Source organism: Ranitomeya imitator, chromosome 3 (assembly GCF_032444005.1).
Source record: "Ranitomeya imitator isolate aRanImi1 chromosome 3, aRanImi1.pri, whole genome shotgun sequence".
Classification (NCBI taxonomy): Eukaryota; Metazoa; Chordata; class Amphibia; order Anura; family Dendrobatidae; genus Ranitomeya; species Ranitomeya imitator.
The window spans coordinates 163,207,157-163,227,522 of NC_091284.1; the positions used below are offsets into that span (position 1 = coordinate 163,207,157).

The 20,366-nt window shown below is 40.8% G+C and overlaps 1 protein-coding gene across 3 annotated transcripts in view; it reads right to left on the minus strand.

Moving 5' to 3' along the window:
* Positions 1 to 20,366, minus strand: part of PNPLA4 (patatin like phospholipase domain containing 4) — a 230,113-nt gene that overhangs the window by 175,219 nt on the left and 34,528 nt on the right. For all 3 annotated transcript variants that reach the window (XM_069761578.1, XM_069761579.1, XM_069761577.1), the window contains exons 3-4: positions 18,639 to 18,733; positions 18,270 to 18,405 (exon numbers count right to left, since the gene is read on the minus strand). In XM_069761578.1, coding sequence (XP_069617679.1) covers positions 18,270 to 18,405; positions 18,639 to 18,733 — 231 coding nt within the window. The remainder of the gene's footprint in view (positions 1 to 18,269; positions 18,406 to 18,638; positions 18,734 to 20,366) is intronic.

Here is a 20,366-nt window from a genome sequence, read left to right on the forward strand (position 1 = left end):
CACACCTCCCCCAAATGTTGCACTGCTGTATCAACCTGAATCCAGCCTAGAAAATTCACCAAAATGAGGGTGAAAACCATAGTTACAGAAGAATGGGAAGGTGCCCGTGGACTGGTTAATCCGATTGTTAAATGCAAACTCAGCCAGGGGCAACGAAGAATACCAATCATCCTGCCGAGACATAGCAAGACACCTCAAAATCTGTTCAATAGACTGATTGGTCCTCTCCATCTGACCGTTAGTCTTAGGATGGTAAGCAGAGGAGAACGTCAAACAAACACCCAATTTTTTACAAAAGGCCCTCCAAAATTTGGACACAAATTGTACTCCTCTATCAGAAACCACATTCAAAGGCACACCATGCAACCGTACAACATGCTCAACATGCTCAACATGCTCTTCCCTCTCCTAGTGTATCCTCACCCACCCCCTGCAGACTGTGAGCCCTCACGGGCAGGGTGCTCCCTCCTTATGTACTCGTGTGCCTTGTTATCTGCTCATGTTTAATGTAATTGTCTATATTTGCCCCGTATTCACATGTAAAGCGCCATGTAATAAATGGCGCTATAAAAATGTATAATAATAAAATGTATAATAATAATAAACAGCTTAGATAATGTTTCAGCATTAGGCAATCCTGCCAGAGGTACAAAATGCGCCTGTTTACTGAATCTGTCAACCACTACCCAGATTACAGTTTTGCCATTAGAAGAAGGGAGGTCAGTGATAAAATCCATGGACAAATGAGTCCAAGGTAACATAGTAACATAGTAACATAGTTAGTAAGGCCGAAAAAAGACATTTGTCCATCCAGTTCAGCCTATATTCCGTCATAATAAATCCCCAGATCTACGTCCTTTTACAGAACCTAATAATTGTATGATACAATATTGTTCTGCTCCAGGAAGACATCCAGGCCTCTCTTGAACCCAATGGCACCAATTCCCCAGCCGGCCGGTTATGGGAGCTCTTAGCACAAGCACAGGTATCACAAGCAGACACAAACACAGCGACATCAGAGATCATGGAGGACCACCAAAACAGCCTAGCAATGGCTTTCCGGGTGGCAGAGATCCCCAGGTGTCCACTGAGAGCAGAATCATGGAACTCCTGGAGAACCCTCAAATCGGTACTGAACTGGGACAAAAAGCTTATTATCAGGCAAAAAAGGAGGAGCCAGAGACTGAGCCTTTCGAATCTCCAGCTCCAATTCAGAGGATATCCCTGCAACAACCACCCCGTGCTGAAGAATGGAAGAAGGAGGTTCGGGGGGTGATATCGGATCAAAACTGCGAGATAAGGCATCAGCCTTGACAATCTCGGAACCAGGCCAAAAAGTGCTAGAAAAATGAAAACGAGAGAAAAAAAAGTGACCACCTAGCCTGTCTAGGAGTTAACCGTTTGGCAGTTTCAATATAAGACAAGTTCTTGTGATCAGTAATCACCGTGATCTGATGAACCGCCCCCTCCAAAAATTGTCTCCATTCTTCAAAAGCCAATTTTATGGCCAATAACTCCCGATTCCCAACATCATAGTTCCTCACTGCAGAAGAAAACTTCCAGCAGAAAAAGGCACATGGTCTTAAATTGGTCAAAGTAATGGGTCCCTGAGACAACACCGCCCCTACTCCCACCTCTGATGCTTCCACCTCTACAATGAATGGTTCAGATGGATCGGGCTGAACTAATACAGGAGCAGTCATTTTTTAATGTAATAAATGCTTCAACTGCCAAGGATGACCAAACTTTGAGATCAGCCCCTTTGCGAGTGAGATCGGTGAGAGGCTTGACAACCTTAGAAAACCCCTTAATGAATTTCCGATAATAATTGGCAAAACCCAGAAAACGCTGCAACCCCTTGAGGTCTCTGGGTTGCACCCAATCAACAATGGCCTGTACCTTTCCGGGATCCATCCGAAACCCATTGGCAGAAAGGATGATCCCCAGAAAAGAAAGCTCCTGGACACAGAACAAACATTTCTCAGGTTTAGCGAACAGGAAATTTCCCCGTAACCTGTGAAGAACAGCACGTAAATGACCAATGTGGGATTCCTTGTCCGGCGAGAAAACAAGGATATCATCCAGGTATACAACCATAAAGCGCCCGATAAAATCAGAAAATACATTATTTGTGAAATTTTGAAACACCGCGGGCGCGTTACTGAGACCGAAGGGCATGACCAAGTTCTCAAACAGACCCTTGGAGGTGAGAAATGACATTTTCCACTCATCCCCAGGTTATATGCTCCCCTAAGATTCAGTTTGGAAAATCACTTAGCCCCAGACAATTGGTTATAGAGATCAGGAATGAGTAGGAGAGGGTAGGTATTTCTCACCGTGATTTTATTTAGTTCCCAGAAATCGAGGCATGGACGTAAACCACCAGCTTTCTTCTTGACAAAAAAAAATCCCGCGGCCACAGGTGAGACAGAGGGACAGATGTGACCTTTGCGAAGACTTTCAGAGATATAGTTTTTCATGGCAATAATTTCCAGGCCAGAAGGATTGTACAACCGGGTTTTGGGCAATTTAGCACCCGGAATAAGATTGATGGTACAATCATAAGAACGATGGGGTGGTAAGACCTTAGCCTCTTTTTCGGAGAACACGTCCCCAAAGTCCTTTAGGTACTCCGGAATACCCTCTGGACTAATGGTGGACACAAACACAGCAGAAAGACAACCATTGGAACAATTAGGACCCCATTTAACAATATCACGAGATCCCCAGTCTGCAACAGGATTATGCCTCTGCAACCAGGGGAAACCCAACACCAGTCCTGCAGGAAGATTATTCATAACATAACATGAAATTCGTTCCTGTTATAAGGACCCCACCTTGAGGAGGAACTCCTCAGAGACAAATTTAAGGACATTTTGAGCCAACGGTGTCTTATCAATGGCAACGATATGGATGGGAGTCTCTAGCCTAACTGTCCCTAACTTTAACTTGGACACCAGGCTAGAGTCAATGAAGTTCAAAGAAGATCCACAGTCCACAAACGCTGAAGTGGATGCAAAACCACCTCCAGAACACAGTTCCACCTTTAACAAAACTTTTTGAAATGTTGAAAATGGTACCTGAGAGTCTGGATGGCCTCAGACTTGGCAGGCAAAATAGGAATCTCACGCTGAATAATTCTTCTCTCCCATAACCTCCGGTCCATATGAATGGCCTTGGTCATGGCCTCTACCAGGGAACTGGGTGGCGTATGAAGGGCCAGCGTGTCCTTGAGATGATCTGAAAGTCCTCTCTCAAACAGGCGCTTCAGAGCAGCGCCACCCCAAGACACCTCAACGGACCACCGCCTAAACTCAGAACAATACTGTTCAGCAGTGAGTTCATTCTGGGAGACACTCATGATCATGTCCTCTGCTACCCTGACCCGGTCTGGTTCGTCATAAATCAGTCCCAAAGCCTCAAAGAATTTGTCCACAGACACACGTTCAGGGGCAGAAGGAGGTAAAGAGAAGGCCCATGACTGAGGTCCCTCCCGCAGCAAGGAAATGATTATCCCCACCTGCTGACTCTCATCTCCAAAAGATCTGGGTATAAGAGAAAAAAAAAGCTTGCAACTGTCCTTAAAAGTAAAAAAATCTCTCCCTCTCCCCAGAGAAGGTATCTGGGAGCTTGACTGTAGGTTCAGGAGAGTGCAAAGAGACATCAACAGTGTCAGAGCGCTTACAGTCAGTCTGCAATGATTTAACTGTATCAGAAAGCTCCCTTTGCAGGTGGTTATGAGAAGAGGAAAAAACCCTCTGTTCCACAAACAGGTCTTGTATCATAACTGTCAAGCTATCCATTTGATCCACCAAGGTATGGAGCAGATCCATAGCAAACAGAGCAGAGAAAAAAATGCAGAAATCCCTTTAAATGTGTTGGTCAGCTATAATGTCAAGCAGCTGCAGTGCAGTACAGCGCAACCTCCACTAGGGGGAGCCTGGTAGAGAAGCCAGACCGCACACACAGAGCAACTGAACAGATGCCACCTAGTGGCGAAAGTGAGGTCAGGAAAACTAAGTCAGAGCACAACAGTACAAAAGGATATAGGCAGAATGGATAGTCAGGACATAACAAGGGATCAGTAAACCAGGACGGGCAAAATACGGTACAATAGGAACAAACTGAAACAGAGTCAAAAAGCCAAGAGATCAGAACCAGGGAGTCAAGCAGATATACAGACAAACAAAGAGACAGTGGGAAAGGGCAGGCAGGGGGAGATAACAGACACAGGTCAAGTCAGGGTTCACAGTAGACAAATCAACGGCTTCCAGAGTCAGGTTCACATGCCAAAGACAGAGCTATAGCTGACACCACCCTCAGGATATCTGGGAGCTAAATAACAAACCTGAGCCCATAATGAGGCAGAGCAAAGTTAACCCTTGACATGATCCACCCAGAGAAAGAGCAGACAGGACTAAACTCCGGAACGGATCATGACAAGAAGGTTGTAAAAACTATTTAACAACTTTAGGACGTCCCACAGACTACACCCTAAATGTAATCAGAAAATCATGAAATACTTTAACAAATTATAGTGCAGATTTTTGCTGTTATGGTTTGCGGGTATCCTAACAAATAAGTGACTTCATTTTACAAATTACACCTCTCAATGAATTAATCTAAGGGCACAGTGATCAACACGTGTGTCACCAACTTTTATGCCATTGGGCACTGAAGAAAAAATTACATTTTTAACCACAAAAATGTTCTTTGAGTTCCAGATTTTGCATTTCCACAAGGGTAAAATTGGCACCAAGATTAGTCACACAATTTCTGCTGAATGTGGCAATGCTCAATGTTGCTGTACGATACTGCTTAGACAGAAGGTAAGACTGGAGAGGGAAGAAGCACTATTTGACTCGTGGATGACACATTTTTATAGAATAGCTTATGGACTCCATATAGAGAGTCCCTAAGTGTCATAAGAGCTGAATTCTCCCTCAAATAACCACATATTGGAAATTACATCTCTCTGGGAGTTTATCTACAGGTGTAAGGACAATTTTCATCCAAGGTGTGTTTTCAAGAAACAAAGAGCAGATGCTGCTCAATCAAAATTGCAAATCTACTACTCTAGTGCTCATACATTGTAGGGCCAAGTACATTGTAGTGTCCAGTACATTGAAATGTCCATACAATATGCACAGCATAATGTATGGACATGGGCATTTGGATTGATATGGGAGTGCAGAATTAGTTGAATTTATTTGGGGGGGCAAATAGCCATAGTGCTTTTACGAGTCTTTGTGCTACCAATAAGACGACGGACCTGAGTGAAGACTTGATTTTCTTGTTAATTGAGTTCAAACTTTTATTGGGAACATTTTTAATTTTGAATCACTTTTATCCTATGCTCTATGCTGAGCACTTATATTGAGGTTTCCATCTAAGTTTCCGAATGACGTGATTCAGGTGAAACTCCTGAGGGATCCATTCACTTTAATGAATCAGCAGAATGTCTCTGGACTCTGTCTAATGGTCCTTCTTTTCAGAGGTGCACAAATCTGAGGACGACTGTGCTTTTATGCATGCTTAAAATGGACACAACCAGATCATTGGCGAGACAGCTTTTACAGTGATTCCATCTGTTCCAGTACAGGGAATATTCTGCCATCTGAATCATGCATATAAGAGATGTACATGAAAACCTGGATGTAAGTGCTCAGCATAGAGCATAGGATAAAGCTGAGCCTTAGAGCCCCTTTCCACTTGAGAGAAAAAAAATTACGAATTACGGACCGAAAAAATGGATGTAACGTGTGCGATTGTCATGCGAGTGTCATGCGATTTTATTATCGCAACATCCGTATGACATCCGTATTGCTGTCCGATTTTTACGCACCGGTCTCCTTTGAAAAGCCGGTAATTCACCACTGTGAACAGTAAAATCACACTGACAGGTTAGATTAGAGTAGATATATACATATAGAATAGGTATATATATATATATATATATATATATATATATATATGTCAGGGAGACACCTATATATATATATTTATATTTACTTCAGCGCTAAATAGCTTCAAAGCCGGTAATTCAATTGCCGGCTTTTCCTGTCTCCTTCACAAACCCGACATGATATTTAACATCAGGACAACCAGCAGAGGACGCATCACTGCGAATGAAGGTAACTACAGGTCATTAACTTACTTTCCATTCATTCGCTGGGGTTTTACAGCCACGAGCATAGCTGCATTAGCAGAGCTCCTGGGTGTAAAATTATTTAACCCCTTCAGATGGATTTACATCATGGGACGTGACAGATCATCGGAAGGTATGAGATATTGTTGTTTTTTTATTTTTCCTTTGTTACAGAGCGAGGGTCTTCAGGTGGATTAAGAGTCTAATAAAATATTACAACAACCTGTGTCTTTATTTCATTAAAATACTTTGTAAAAATGTGTGTGTTTTTTAACCATTTCATGCTATTGGATTAATAATGGATAGGTAACATAGTAACATAGTAACATAGTTAGTAAGGCCGAAAAAAGACATTTGTCCATCCAGTTCAGCCTATATTCCATCATAATAAATCCCCAGATCTACGTCCTTCTACAGAACCTAATAATTGTATGATACAATATTGTTCTGCTCCAGGAAGACATCCAGGCCTCTCTTGAACCCCTCGACTGAGTTCGCCATCACCACCTCCTCAGGCAAGCAATTCCAGATTCTCACTGCCCTAACAGTAAAGAATCCTCTTCTATGTTGGTGGAAAAACCTTCTCTCCTCCAGACGCAAAGAATGCCCCCTTGTGCCCGTCACCTTCCTTGGTATAAACAGATCCTCAGCGAGATATTTGTATTGTCCCCTTATATACTTATACATGGTTATTAGATCGCCCCTCAGTCGTCCTTTTTCTAGACTAAATAATCCTAATTTCGCTAATCTATCTGGGTATTGTAGTTCTCCCATCCCCTTTATTAATTTTGTTGCCCTCCTTTGTACTCTCTCTAGTTCCATTATATCCTTCATGAGCACCGGTGCCCAAAACTGGACACAGTACTCCATGTGCGGTCTAACTAGGGATTTGTACAGAGGCAGTATAATGCTCTCATCATGTGTATCCAGACCTCTTTTAATGCACCCCATGATCCTGTTTGCCTTGGCAGCTGCTGCCTGGCACTGGCTGCTCCAGGTAAGTTTATCATTAACTAGGATCCCCAAGTCCTTCTCCCTGTCAGATTTACCCAGTGGTTTCCCATTCAGTGTGTAATGGTGATATTGATTCCTTCTTCCCATGTGTATAACCTTACATTTATCATTGTTAAACCTCATCTGCCACCTTTCAGCCCAAGTTTCCAACTTATCCAGATCCATCTGTAGCAGAATACTATCTTCTCTTGTATTAACTGCTTTACATAGTTTTGTATCATCTGCAAATATCGATATTTTACTGTGTAAACCTTCTACCAGATCATTAATGAATATGTTGAAGAGAACAGGTCCCAATACTGACCCCTGCGGTACCCCACTGGTCACAGCGACCCAGTTAGAGACTATACCATTTATAACCACCCTCTGCTTTCTATCACTAAGCCAGTTACTAACCCATTTACACACATTTTCCCCCAGACCAAGCATTCTCATTTTGTGTACCAACCTCTTGTGCGGCACGGTATCAAACGCTTTGGAAAAATCAAGATATACCACGTCCAATGACTCACCGTGGTCCAGCCTATAGCTTACCTCTTCATAAAAACTGATTAGATTGGTTTGACAGGAGCGATTTCTCATAAACCCATGCTGATATGGAGTTAAACAGTTATTCTCATTGAGATAATCCAGAATAACATCCCTCAGAAACCCTTCAAATATTTTACCAACAATAGAGGTTAGACTTACTGGCCTATAATTTCCAGGTTCACTTTTAGAGCCCTTTTTGAATATTGGCACCACATTTGCTATGCGCCAGTCCTGCGGAACAGATCCTGTCGCTATAGAGTCCCTAAAAATAAGAAATAATGGTTTATCTATTACATTACTTAGTTCCCTTAGTACTCGTGGGTGTATGCCATCCGGACCCGGAGATTTATCTATTTTAATCTTATTTAGCCGATTTCGCACCTCTTCTTGGGTTAGATTGGTGACCCTTAATATAGGGTTTTCATTGTTTCTTGGGATTTCACCTAGCATTTCATTTTCCACCGTGAATACCGTGGAGAAGAAGGTGTTTAATATGTTAGCTTTTTCCTCGTCATCTACAACCATTCTTTCCTCACTATTTTTTAAGGGGCCTACATTTTCAGTTTTTATTCTTTTACTATTGATATAGTTGAAGAACAGTTTGGGTGTCATATTTGACGCCTCTCCATTATTAATCTGGCTTAATGTCACCTTACAATAGCAAGGTGACATTAACCCTTCATTACCCCATATCCCACCGCTACACGGGAATGGGAAGAGAGTGGCCAAGTGCCAGAATAGGCGCATCTTCCAGATATGCCTTTTCTGGGGTGGCTGGGGGCAGATGTTTTTAGCCAGGGGGGGGCCAATAACCATGGACCCTCTCCAGGCTATTAATATCTGCCCTCAGTCACTGGCTTTACTACTCTGGCGGAGAAAATTGCGCGGGAGCAAATTTTTTCCGCAAATTTAACCCTTAAGTATAATAGCTAGAGCGCCCAAATTTTGCACATACACACTACTAACATTAGTAGTGTGGAATATGCGAAAAAAAAGGGGTTATGAGATGGTTTACTGTATGTAAACCATGTCTCATATCATGTCGGGTTTGTGAAGGAGATAGGAAAAGCCGGCAATTGAAATACCGGCTTTGAAGCTATCTAGCACTGAAGTGAATATATATATATATATATATATATATATATATATATGTGTGTCTCCCTGACATATATATGTATATGTACCTATTCTATGTGTATATATCTGCTCTAATCTAACCTGTCAGTGTGATTTTACTGTACACTGTGCTGAATTGCCGGCTTTTCAAAGGACACCACTGCATAAAAATCGGACAGCACTCGCATGGTGCGAGTGCTGTGCGTTTTTTTTCTCGCACCCATTGGCTTGCATTGGCGAGTCTTGTCCGAGAATCGCAGCAATACGCAGCATGCTGCAATTTTTTTCTCAGTCCGATTTCGGCTGAGAAAAAAAATCGCAAATGGAATGTCACCTATTGAATAACATTGGTCCGAGTGCAATCCGATTTTTAATCGGATTGCACTCGTCCGTTTTCCTCGCAAGTGGAAAGGGGCCCTTACTGTGATCTTTGGGAGGCAGAATAAACCAATCAAGAGCAGGTCAATTTTTTTTTACATTTTATAATGCCATTTTTTGTGTGCTATAAGTGATTAGATAACTCTTGGCAGGAAAGAAGCACATTGTCCATGTTTTTTCTTGCTTTTTTTGCTGCTTTTATTGAGTATTTTGTTCTGCAGTTTTGGCATGCTAGATTTGTTTCTTGTCCATGCTGATAAAGTTTATTGTTTTAAAAAAGTCCTATTCTATAAAAATCAGTTTTGCATTAAAAAAAAGTATGAAAAATGCTGCAAAAGTGTGAACTTAGTCTTATTATTTAGGTTTATGCTGTAACAGATTTATATCAGTGTTTTATGTTTGGCTTCCATCACACACTAAAAAACCCTTTTTTTTCACAAAAAATATATATTTTGCATCACCATATTTTGAGAGCTATAACTTGTCTATATTTCTGCCAAAAGAAACATGTGAGGGCTTGTTTTTTAACAGGATGAGTTGACATTTTCATTGAAATTATTTTGAGCCACATAATATTTTTTGATCACTTTCTCTTTTGATTTTTGGGAGGCAGAGTGAACAAAAACAACCACAACAATTCAGGAATTGCTTTTTGCTTGTTTTTTTGTTATCCCATTTAGTATATGATAAAGTGATGATAGATTCATTATTTGGGTCAGTACAATAATGATACCAAATTTACAAATGTGCTCAAAAGTTTACATACCTTGGCAGAATGTTTGCTTTCTTGGCCTTTCTTCTGAGAATATGAATGATAACACCAACATGTTTTCTCCACTCATAGTTAGTGGTTGGGTGAAGCCAATCATTGTCAAACTACTGTGTTTTCTCTTTTTAAACTATAATGACAATTCAAAACATACAAATGACCCTGATCAAAAGTTCACATACCCTGGTGATTTTGGCCTGATAGCATGCAAAGAAGTTGACACAAAAGGGTTTGAATGGCTGCTAAAGGTAACATCTTCACCTGTGACCTGTTTGCTTGTAATCAGTGCCTGTGCATAAAAACTGAGTGAGTTTCTGGGATCCAGACAGACTCTTGCATCTTTCATCCAGCCACTGATGTTTCTGAATTCTGACTCATGGGTAAAGCAAAAGAATTGTTAACGGATCCATGGGAAAAGGTAGTTGAACTGTATAAAACAGGAAAATTATACAAAAAGATATCCAAGGAATTGATGACAACGCCAGTAGGCAGCGTTCAAACTGTGATTAACAAATGGACTCTGTAAAACAAACCATGGTCAGGTAGACCAGCAAAAAAATGTCATCCACAACTGCCAGGAAAATTGTTCGGAATGCAAAGAAAAACCAACAAATAATGGTTGAAATACTGGACTCTCTGAAAACTAGCAGTGTGGCTTTTTAAAGATGTACACTAAAGAGGCACTTGATGAAACATGGGCGGCATGGTTGAGTCACCAGAAGAAAGCCATTACTGCAGAAATGGTACAAAGTAACTCACCTACAATATGCAAAACAGAACAAAGACAAGCCTCAAAACTTCTGGAATAAGGTAATTTGGAGCGATGATACCAAAATTGAACTTTTTGGCCACAACCATAAACGTTACATTTGGAAAGAGGTCAACAAGGCCTATGAGGAAAGGAACACCATTCCTACTGTAAAGCACAGAGGAGTATCGCTGATGCTTTGGGGATGTGTGAGCTACAAAGGCACAGGAAACTTGGTCAAAGTTGAAGGAAAGATGAATGCAGCACGTTATCAACAAATACTGGAGGCAAATTTGCAATCATCAGCCTGGAACCTGCGCATGGAACGTACTTGGTAGCTCCAACATGACAATGATACAAAACACAAGGCCAAGTCGACCTGTCATTGGCTACAGCAGAGCAAAGTGATGGTTCTGGAGTGGCCATCTCAGTCGCCTGACCTTTATATCATTGAGTCACTCTGGGAGATCTCAAATGTGCAGTTCATGCTAGACAGCTCAGGAATTTGCAGGAACTGGAGGATTTTTGCCAAGAAGAGTGGGCATCTTTACCATCTGAGAAAATAAAGAACCTCATCCACAACTATCACAAAAGACTTTAAACTGTCATTGCTGTTGGAGGGGGCAAAACACAGAATTAAGAAATGGGGTATGTGAACTTTTGATCATGGTCATTTGGAAGTTTTGGTGTTATCATTCATATTTTCTGAAAAAAGACCAAGAAAGCAAAAATTCTACCGGGTATGTAAACTTTTGAGCACAACTGTATATCTTTTATATGTTTTTCAGCTTTTACACAATACAAACAATTTTATTAAAAAAGAATTTTTTTTGCATCACTACATTCTGAGAACTATAGTTTTTATATTTCTCTGCTGATGGAGCTGTATGTTAGCTTGTTTTTTTGCTGGGATAAGCTGGAGTTTTCCGCAACAACATTTTTATTTGCCGTATATACTTGTGTATAAGCCTAGATTTTCAGGGCATTTTTTGTGCTGAAAATGCCCCCCTCGGCTTGTACATGAGTCATTGTCCAAAAAGCCAGTGGATAAGGGGGAGAGGAGAGGCGGAGCAGCGGCAGGATACGGTGGCTGTGACATCATCCATCATATTTGTTCATTGTACATTCATTTGAGCCTCATTTTGAATGATACTGTAAAATTCATCTCTGGTTACTTGACCTCTTTTTTCAGTCTGTTTTTTGTGAACCTTATTACAGATGCATTTTTGTCTTGTGTGTTTTTTAATTGTTTTTAACTTTGTTCATGTGCATTGGCATCTCAATAAAGACTCTTTTCATGCTTCTATTGTGGATGTGTGCACCGTTTATTGTGCTACTGTTTTCTTTGCTTTCTTTCTTTCTTTCAATTTTCTTTTTATTGAAGTTTTAATAATTACAGACAAGTGGAACATCAAGAACTATGAATGAGCATATCAAAGTGCAAAAGAACATGTGACAAGTTAGCGATATAAACTCAGGCCAACTGACACTAATAAGTCCATATACTTTTAAAGAAAATGAGTCTAACAACTCGTTCAAAATTGTTAATACGGGAGTAACTTTATAGATTTAGAGAGATGAGAAGGTATAAGGGGGAACAGAGAGAGATAGAGGTAAGATAGGGGGGGGGGGTGGATTAGGATGACACCTTGAGGATTGAATGGTTTATTATGCTATTGCAAAGTAAAAAGTATTTTGGGTTCTGAATTGGATCCATGAATTCCAAGTGTTATAGAACTTATCAGTGGTATGATTCACTCTTGCAGCTAATTCTTCTATGTGGAACAATTGCTCAATTTTGGAGTAAAGCTGGCTGGAGGTGGGTATGTTCTTAGTATTCCAATATGACGGAATTAAAGATTTCCCAGCCGCTACAATGAATTGAGCCATTTTGGAGACGTTCTTTTCATTTGGCCAAAGAGGAAGATTTAAAAGGACATTTTCCGGTTTCAGAGTTGTCTGTTTTCCCAAAACCTTATATATAATAGAGTTAATCTCACTCCAAATTGGAGTAAGTTGCGAGCAGGACCACCACATGTGTATGTAGGAACCATCCGCTACTTCACATCTCCAACAGTTGGTATTTATATTGCAATGCCATCTCTGGGTGAGTTTGGGCGTTATATACCATCTGGAGATAATTTTATATGAATTTTCCTGAATCCGCACACATGTAGATGGACCATGCGAGTTTCTATATATATATTTAGTTTGTGTTTCAGAGAAGGAGGTACCTATGTCTTTTTCCCATCTAGCCAAATAAGCACGTTTCAATGGTGTATCAATACTAATTAATGATTGATATATTATTGAAAGGGTTCGGGTAGGGGTTTTCGCTCTTGCACATAAGATTTCAAAGGGGGTTAGAGATCTATTAGTGTCAATCAACCGGTACTTTTGGTGAAAAAGATAGGAGAGTTTGCCATGTTGCAAGAACGTTAGACCCGAGAGTCCAGGTAATTTGTTTAAATCTTGTAAGGATAGTAGTACTCCATCCTTAAACAACTGTTCTATTGGTATGTGCATAGCGGTACTGGGAAGTGAGTCTAAAGGCCCCTTCACATTAAGCGACGCTGCAGCGATACCGACAACGATCCGGATCGCTGCAGCGTCGCTGTTTGGTCACTGGAGAGCTGTCACACAGACCGCTCTCCAGTGACCAACGATGCCGGTAACCAGGGTAAACATCGGGTAACTAAGCGCAGGGCCGCGCTTAGTAACCCGATGTTTACCCTGGTTACCATGCTAAAAGTAAAAAAAAACAAACACTACATACTTACCTACAGCCGTCTGTCCTCCAGCGCTGCGCTCTGCTTCTCTGCACTCCTCCTGTACTGGCTGTGAGCCGGAAAGCAGAGCGGTGACGTCACCGCTCTGCTTTCCGGCTCACAGACAGTACAGGAGGAGTGCAGAGCACAGCGCTGGAGGACAGACAGCTGTAGGTAAGTATGTAGTGTTTGTTTTTTTTTACTTTTAGCATGGTAACCAGGGTAAACATCGGGTTACTAAGCGCGGCCCTGCGCTTAGTTACCCGATGTTTACCCTGGTTACCAGTGAAGACATCGCTGGATTGGTGTCACACACGCCGATCCAGCGATGTCTCCAGGGAGTCCAGCGACGAAATAAAGTTCTGGACTTTATTCAGCGACCAACGATCTCCCAGCAGGGGCCTGATCGTTGGTCGCTGTCACACATAACGATATCGTTAACGATATCGTTGCTACGTCACAAATAGCAACGATATCGTTAACAATATCGTTATGTGTGAAGGTACCTTTAGAGATCTGAGATTTTAGTCAGTGGAGATAGAGGTGGGGCTAAGGCCATGCCTAGTTTCTCCCAAATTTTAACTGTGGCTATTGTGTGTACATTTGTTATTTTGTATGAGGACAGATCTTTGTTTTGTCCAAGTAGAATGGAACGCAGAGGGAGAGGAGACATTGCTTCTTCTATGTTTAACCATTGTTTATCATCCGATTTTCTAATCCAATAGATCATTCTTGTTACATGTGTTGCTTGGTAATATTTTACAGTATCCGGGGCACCCATTCCTCCGAAGTCTTTCGGCAGAGTAAGGGTCTTAGATTTAATGCGTGGTTTTCTTTTTTGCCAGATATAGCTGAAGAATAAGGAGTGTAATTTGGACAGGTAAGAGAGGGGGATTTGGATTGGGAGCATATTAAAGATATAAAGAAATTTTGGTATTATTAAGCTTTTTAAGATGTTTTTCTTTGCCTTCACACACATTTTTAAGCGCATTTGGTTGCACCTCCATTCATTATACATCTCATGGTGCTCGCCTTTCTTTTGATATACTCACCCTCCTCACGCCATCTCTGAATGTCCCTGCATCTCTGTTGTTCTGATGCGGCAGCTCTTCCTGTGTTGTGGTCACGTTGTACGATTCATTAAGGTAATGAATATGCATGCGTCTCCACTCCCATAGGTGTGGAGCACATATTCATTACCTTAATGAGTGGTACCACGTGACCGCTCAGCACAGGAAGAGCTACCACATCGGGACAACGGAGTTGCAGGGACGTGTAGCGACAGCGCGAGGAGGGTGAGTATGATTGGGAGGATGAGGGAGGATGGGGAAGCCGAGCCAAGCCATGCATACAAGGATAGTATGGGGGAGCCCAGTCATGCATACAAGGAAGGGACAGGGGACCCCAGCCATGCATACAATGATGGGACGGGGGAGCCATGCATACAACAAGGGGAGCCACACAGAGGTGGACAGGATGGGAGGAGCCACTCAGAGTAGGACAGGACAGGGGGGAACCACACATAGCAGGACAGGGATGAGGGCACAATACATACCCGGCTTATACTTGAATCAATAAGCTTACCCAATTTTCCGTGGGAAAATTAGGTGCCTCGGCTTATACTCAAGTCGGCTCATGCTCTAGTATATACAGTGCTTTTTTATCATGCTATATTTTACTTTTTGTTTAGTGGAAAGATAAAAATGCTTTTTTTTTCCACATTATTTGCCTATTTTCTTTATAGTGTTCGCTGAATAAGTTAACTAGTGTGACAGTTTCATAGGTCAGGTCAGGTCATTCTGGATGCCATGCTACCAAAAAATGTGTACTTCCTTGTTTATTTTTGTTTTTACATAAATATACGTATTTATAATATTTTTTCTTTTTTGTTGTTATTTATTTTCCGATTTTTTTTTTTTAATATTTTAAAATTTGTTTCATACTTTTTTACTCAGTTCCTCTATGGACTTTAACTTGTATTACTCTGATCACTGATTTAATGCACTGCAATGCACTAGATTGAAGTGCTTTATAACTGTCAGGGTTGTACTTCCAGAATGCCTTTTAGATCATGCTATTTGTATTAAATGATGGGTGGCTAAACAGGCCACCATAGCTGGCAGACTCAGGGGTCATCATTTGAACTAGAGTTGGCATGACAACGATCAGCAGCCCATGATGACATCGAGGGGGTGCAGGTCAGAAAGGAGATGGAAACCCTCCATTTTCCTGCTTTCTAAATGCTGCGGTCGCTATTGATCATGGCATTTTGAAGGCTAGACAGCCTGGGGCAGTGTAGACACTACCCCTGACTGTGACAGCCGGGGCTCAGCTACCATTTAAACTGAGCTCTCCGTGGTGATCGTGCGATCGCTAAGACATACTGGTAGGTCCATTTGCAGGAACGCACTGCAAAATAGGATGTACGAGTATGTCCAATGTCAGCAAGGGGTAAACTGCTAAAATCTGCTTGATTTCTTCCACAAATTTTAATCACTATGTCATATTACATATATACAAATTCTTAACTTGTTCACAGTGCCATCATGCTTTCCACTTTTTATAGAATCTGGGACTCATATGCCTTTTTGATTTGTTTGATACCTGCAAATCTTGCCTTTCAGGTGTAATTCTTGCAATAATATCTACACAGTGATGTTGCAACGTGTTTGTATTAACATTTTCACTGCAGATGCTAAATACTTGCACCTGTGTATTGTTTGATTCTACAGGAAGAGCTGACTAGTACTACCTCTACTTTGTTCATTTAATGGCTTTATCCTGATTACAAGGTATACATACCATGGTGGAAGACTATACATCTTCTAATTGGGCTACTGGAAAGATAAGGTCCTGATTGTAAGTGGTCAAGCTTTCTTTCTGAGATCAGAAGTCGGATGTTGCAACCAGAGGTCAGTCCAGGGTCAAAAAACTCTGCAGAATATATTTCTTTGTACACCACAGGCTGCAAGTTATTGTATTCATGTCATTTTACCATGATTCCGTGTCGCCATAAATGTTAAAAAACCCTCATTTGAAAACTATTTTTTAAAATTGGAAACTACATTTTTGCAAGACCCCTTACAGATTGTTAATCAAACTGTAGACTTATTTTATACAAGGTGGAGGCTAATAAGTAATAAAAACAGCTACAGTATAAGAAAAGAGAAATGCATCATCCCATATATATTCCTTCTATAAATGAATATACTGATGTCGTCATGTTCTAAGATTTTAAACATGTAAGGTGAAATAGGAGTCTCAAGATTTCCATGTGTCTGAAAAGTGCATAAACCATCATTCCACCCCTTTAAAAGGGCAAAATATTAATGATAAAGGACAATAACAGCAAAAGCTGAAGCCATGATGGAAAGGATATAGCTGCTCTGAAAGGTGAGGGAGCAGCCCGCCCTTCTAGCAGACCATGTTTTTACAAAAACTTTAGGAGGGATGAAAGACTAATGATAAAGGCTACTAACACAAACTGCTAAAGAGGACAAAGAAAAGCACAATCCCACTATTCCTTATAGTAGAGGATGGCATTGGGACTGCCAAAGCTGTGCCGTGACTGTTGAAGGAATTGGTGCCAACCCCAGATATATGTGACCAACTTAAAATAAGAAGATGAACAGTGACTATTGAATCATCTTTAGAAATGTCCTTGTTGTAACAGGGTCACTGGTGCCATACATGAGGGGAGATTACAGCATTACAGAATGCTGTAGATAAGCCCCTGATGCCGGTGGCCGCAGCTCATATACGATTTTTGGGGTGACAGACTCCCTTTAAAGATTAGTGCCAACATTGATCATGGTTGATGCAGCAAGTTGTCAACTATAGTGTACAGCTGATAGCTACTGGATTGTCACCCGTCGGAGGGTGCTATTCTATTACATCGCAGGTCAGTTTTAAGTCATATTGGTGGTCATTAAGGGGTTAAGAAGACTTTTGAAGATTTAAAGGGAATCTGTCACCTGAATTTGGCGGGACCGGTTTTCGGTCATATGGGCAGGGTTTTCGGGTGTTTGATTCACCCTTTCGTTACCCACTGGCTGCATGCTGGCCGCAATATTGGATTGAAGCTCATTCTCTGTTCTCTGTAGTACATGCCTGCGCAAGGCAATCTTGCCTTGCACACACACAGTATGCTTTGCCCAACTGCGGGCAAAGCCAAAAAGCCTTAGTGCGCATGCGCCGGCGCACTATGTCCCGGATGTATTTTGCTGTGTTCCGGGACATAGTGCGCCGGCGCATGCGCACTAATGCTTTTCAGCTTTGCCCGCAGTTGGGCAAAGCATACTGTGCGTGCGCAAGGCAAGATTGCCTTGCGCAGGTGTGTACTAGGGAGGACAGAGAATGATCTTCAATCCAATACTATGGCCAGCATGCAGCCAGTGGGTAACGAAAGGGTGAATCAAACACCCGAAAACCGGTCCCGCCAAATTCAGTTGACAGGTTCCCTTTAACCTCTAAATAACACAAAACATTGTCTATGAGTTAAATAGATGATTTATACAGCGTGCTGCATGCTGATCATGAGCAGTGTACGATTTTGCAGTACGTGATTCAGTTGCAAAATTACAGTCTATATAGGTTTGATTAAAACCTCAACTACAATGACAGTTCTCAAGAAACTAAATAAACTGCCACACTATGAAAACAATTTTGACGTAAATAAGTTATTTGATTATATCGAAGGAGAATGAAATTTCCGTTAACTCAAACATGGAGCTCATCAAGTTTACTGCAATATATTGCATTTACATTTGACAAAGTCAATGATGACAACGTTGTTACCTTAATGAGCTCTCCTCTTGAGGCAAAACTTGAAACCAGGCAATTTTCTAGGCGTTTAGAGTTTGTGATTGATACGTAGAGACGATTCTCAGCTATCTCGTGAGCCTGAGCAGGTAGGATCGTTTCTATGCCTTCCCTATGGCAAAGAAATGATAAACATTATTCATATTTAATTATTTAGCAAGCAATAAATATTTAACAGGTATTCTGCATTCAGCCGTAGGTTCAGGGACAATGCCTTTTTTTGCATTCCATTGTTGTGAAAAAAAAAACATCTGAATCTTTGGTTAGTAGTAAAAGCTAGGGCCACAAAACTATAATCTTTCTGTGTGTAAACCTCGGTGCTCTGTCATATATGTACTTGCTCACCTTAAGTGTTTCATAAAATCATATCTTGGTTTAACCACGCCAGGAAATCGCTTTCTAAAATCTTCAGAGAATGTGTAGAGGAAATCCTTACTTTCCTAAAAGCCAAGGGAAAATTATGTTTCTACTGACAAGTCAATAAATGTATGAATGTAAATTTACTGTGAAAAAAAGAGATGACAAAAAAATAAAATACATAAAGACATAACAGATTTCTTCTGTCTGTAATTAAGGACTGGTTCTCACACGTGCGGTGCTTGTCTGCTTGTCTACAGTGTTTTACCAAACCTGCCAGATGTTACATGAAAAACATTGGGGAATCATGGATTCATATTTTAGAAGACTGATTCATAACATTGTTGACTACTGCTATAATTTATATTGCATATTAATGCATATTTTACACTGGATTTTTTTCAGACTGTGCGGTTGACGCTGGTATATATATATCACAATAATGGTATTATGTGCTGTATTTATGTTCCAGCTGATAATACAATATAGGTTAAAATAACAGAAAATGTACATTTTTTACCTTCAAATTCCTTTTTCAAGTTCCCAAAACTTGATCTAAACAAATGTGTTGCGATGATTGGCTGCCAGAGTCACATGACTAGACAGACATTATCATTACAGGGGTTTTAATAAGCACCAGTGGGGACCATGACACCCTCAGTATGGTTCAGTGGATTTGAAAGGAGAGAACAATAATATTTGTAATCTTCTATTACATAGGATTTCTGTTGTGGTCTGTAAAAACTTTATAACAATTTATTACAAGACTTCCCCGGAAGAAGGAACACTAGCCGAAACGCGCGTAGGGGCCGTGGCACCGCAGGTCTGAGGTAATATTCTGTTATTGATACTTCCTCTCTACTCCTTCATCTCATCTACACTTATTAATGCCGTTCACCTATGATTCTATCTGATTCTTACAACAATATAGTGTCCACTTTGGATATACACATAAATTTGAAGTTCGGAGCGGATATATGGCATTTTTTGTACTTAATTGCCTCTGACCTGTGGTTCCACCATTGGTAGTTTTCACGATCAAAATATCCCTTATTATTACAGTCATTTCTTTAACAATTACATAATAAAGTATATTTTTTAATGTTACTCTGTTCTTTTATGTGCAGTTTTTTCTTTATATGGGCTATGAAATTTTATTACAATGTATACCGCTAAGTTTGCAACGGTTTTTTCACAATGCGCTCAATAAAACATGATAGTGTAGCCGGTTTTCTATAAAGGGCATCTCTCAGTAGGCTCAACCTTCCTTATATGTAAATGAGCCATTGAGATCTATAGGTCAGGCACATACCTCCCTGATATTCTGCCTCCAAAGCTTATTATAAATGAAAAGAGGCGTTATCAGTGTGAGACATGTAGATCAGGAGAGCAGACTGTCAGTCGTTACATGTCTCACACTGGTAATGCTCCCGTTTTACTTAAAATTAACTATGGGTTGAGATGCTCAGTGATATCTATGTCTGATGCATAGCTCTTAACAGCTAATTTACATATCAAGAAAAATGTGCACTTCTCTGGAATAAGATATAGAATCTCAGGTATCAAGGAATCATTTTATTCACCTGTCCATGACCTACGTACCCATGTAGGTAGCTTGGTAGGGTTAATCCTAGTAATAGATCCACTTTAAAGGGAATCTGTCACCAGGTTTTTAGTACCTCATCTGAGAGCATCATGATGTCGAGAAAGAAACCC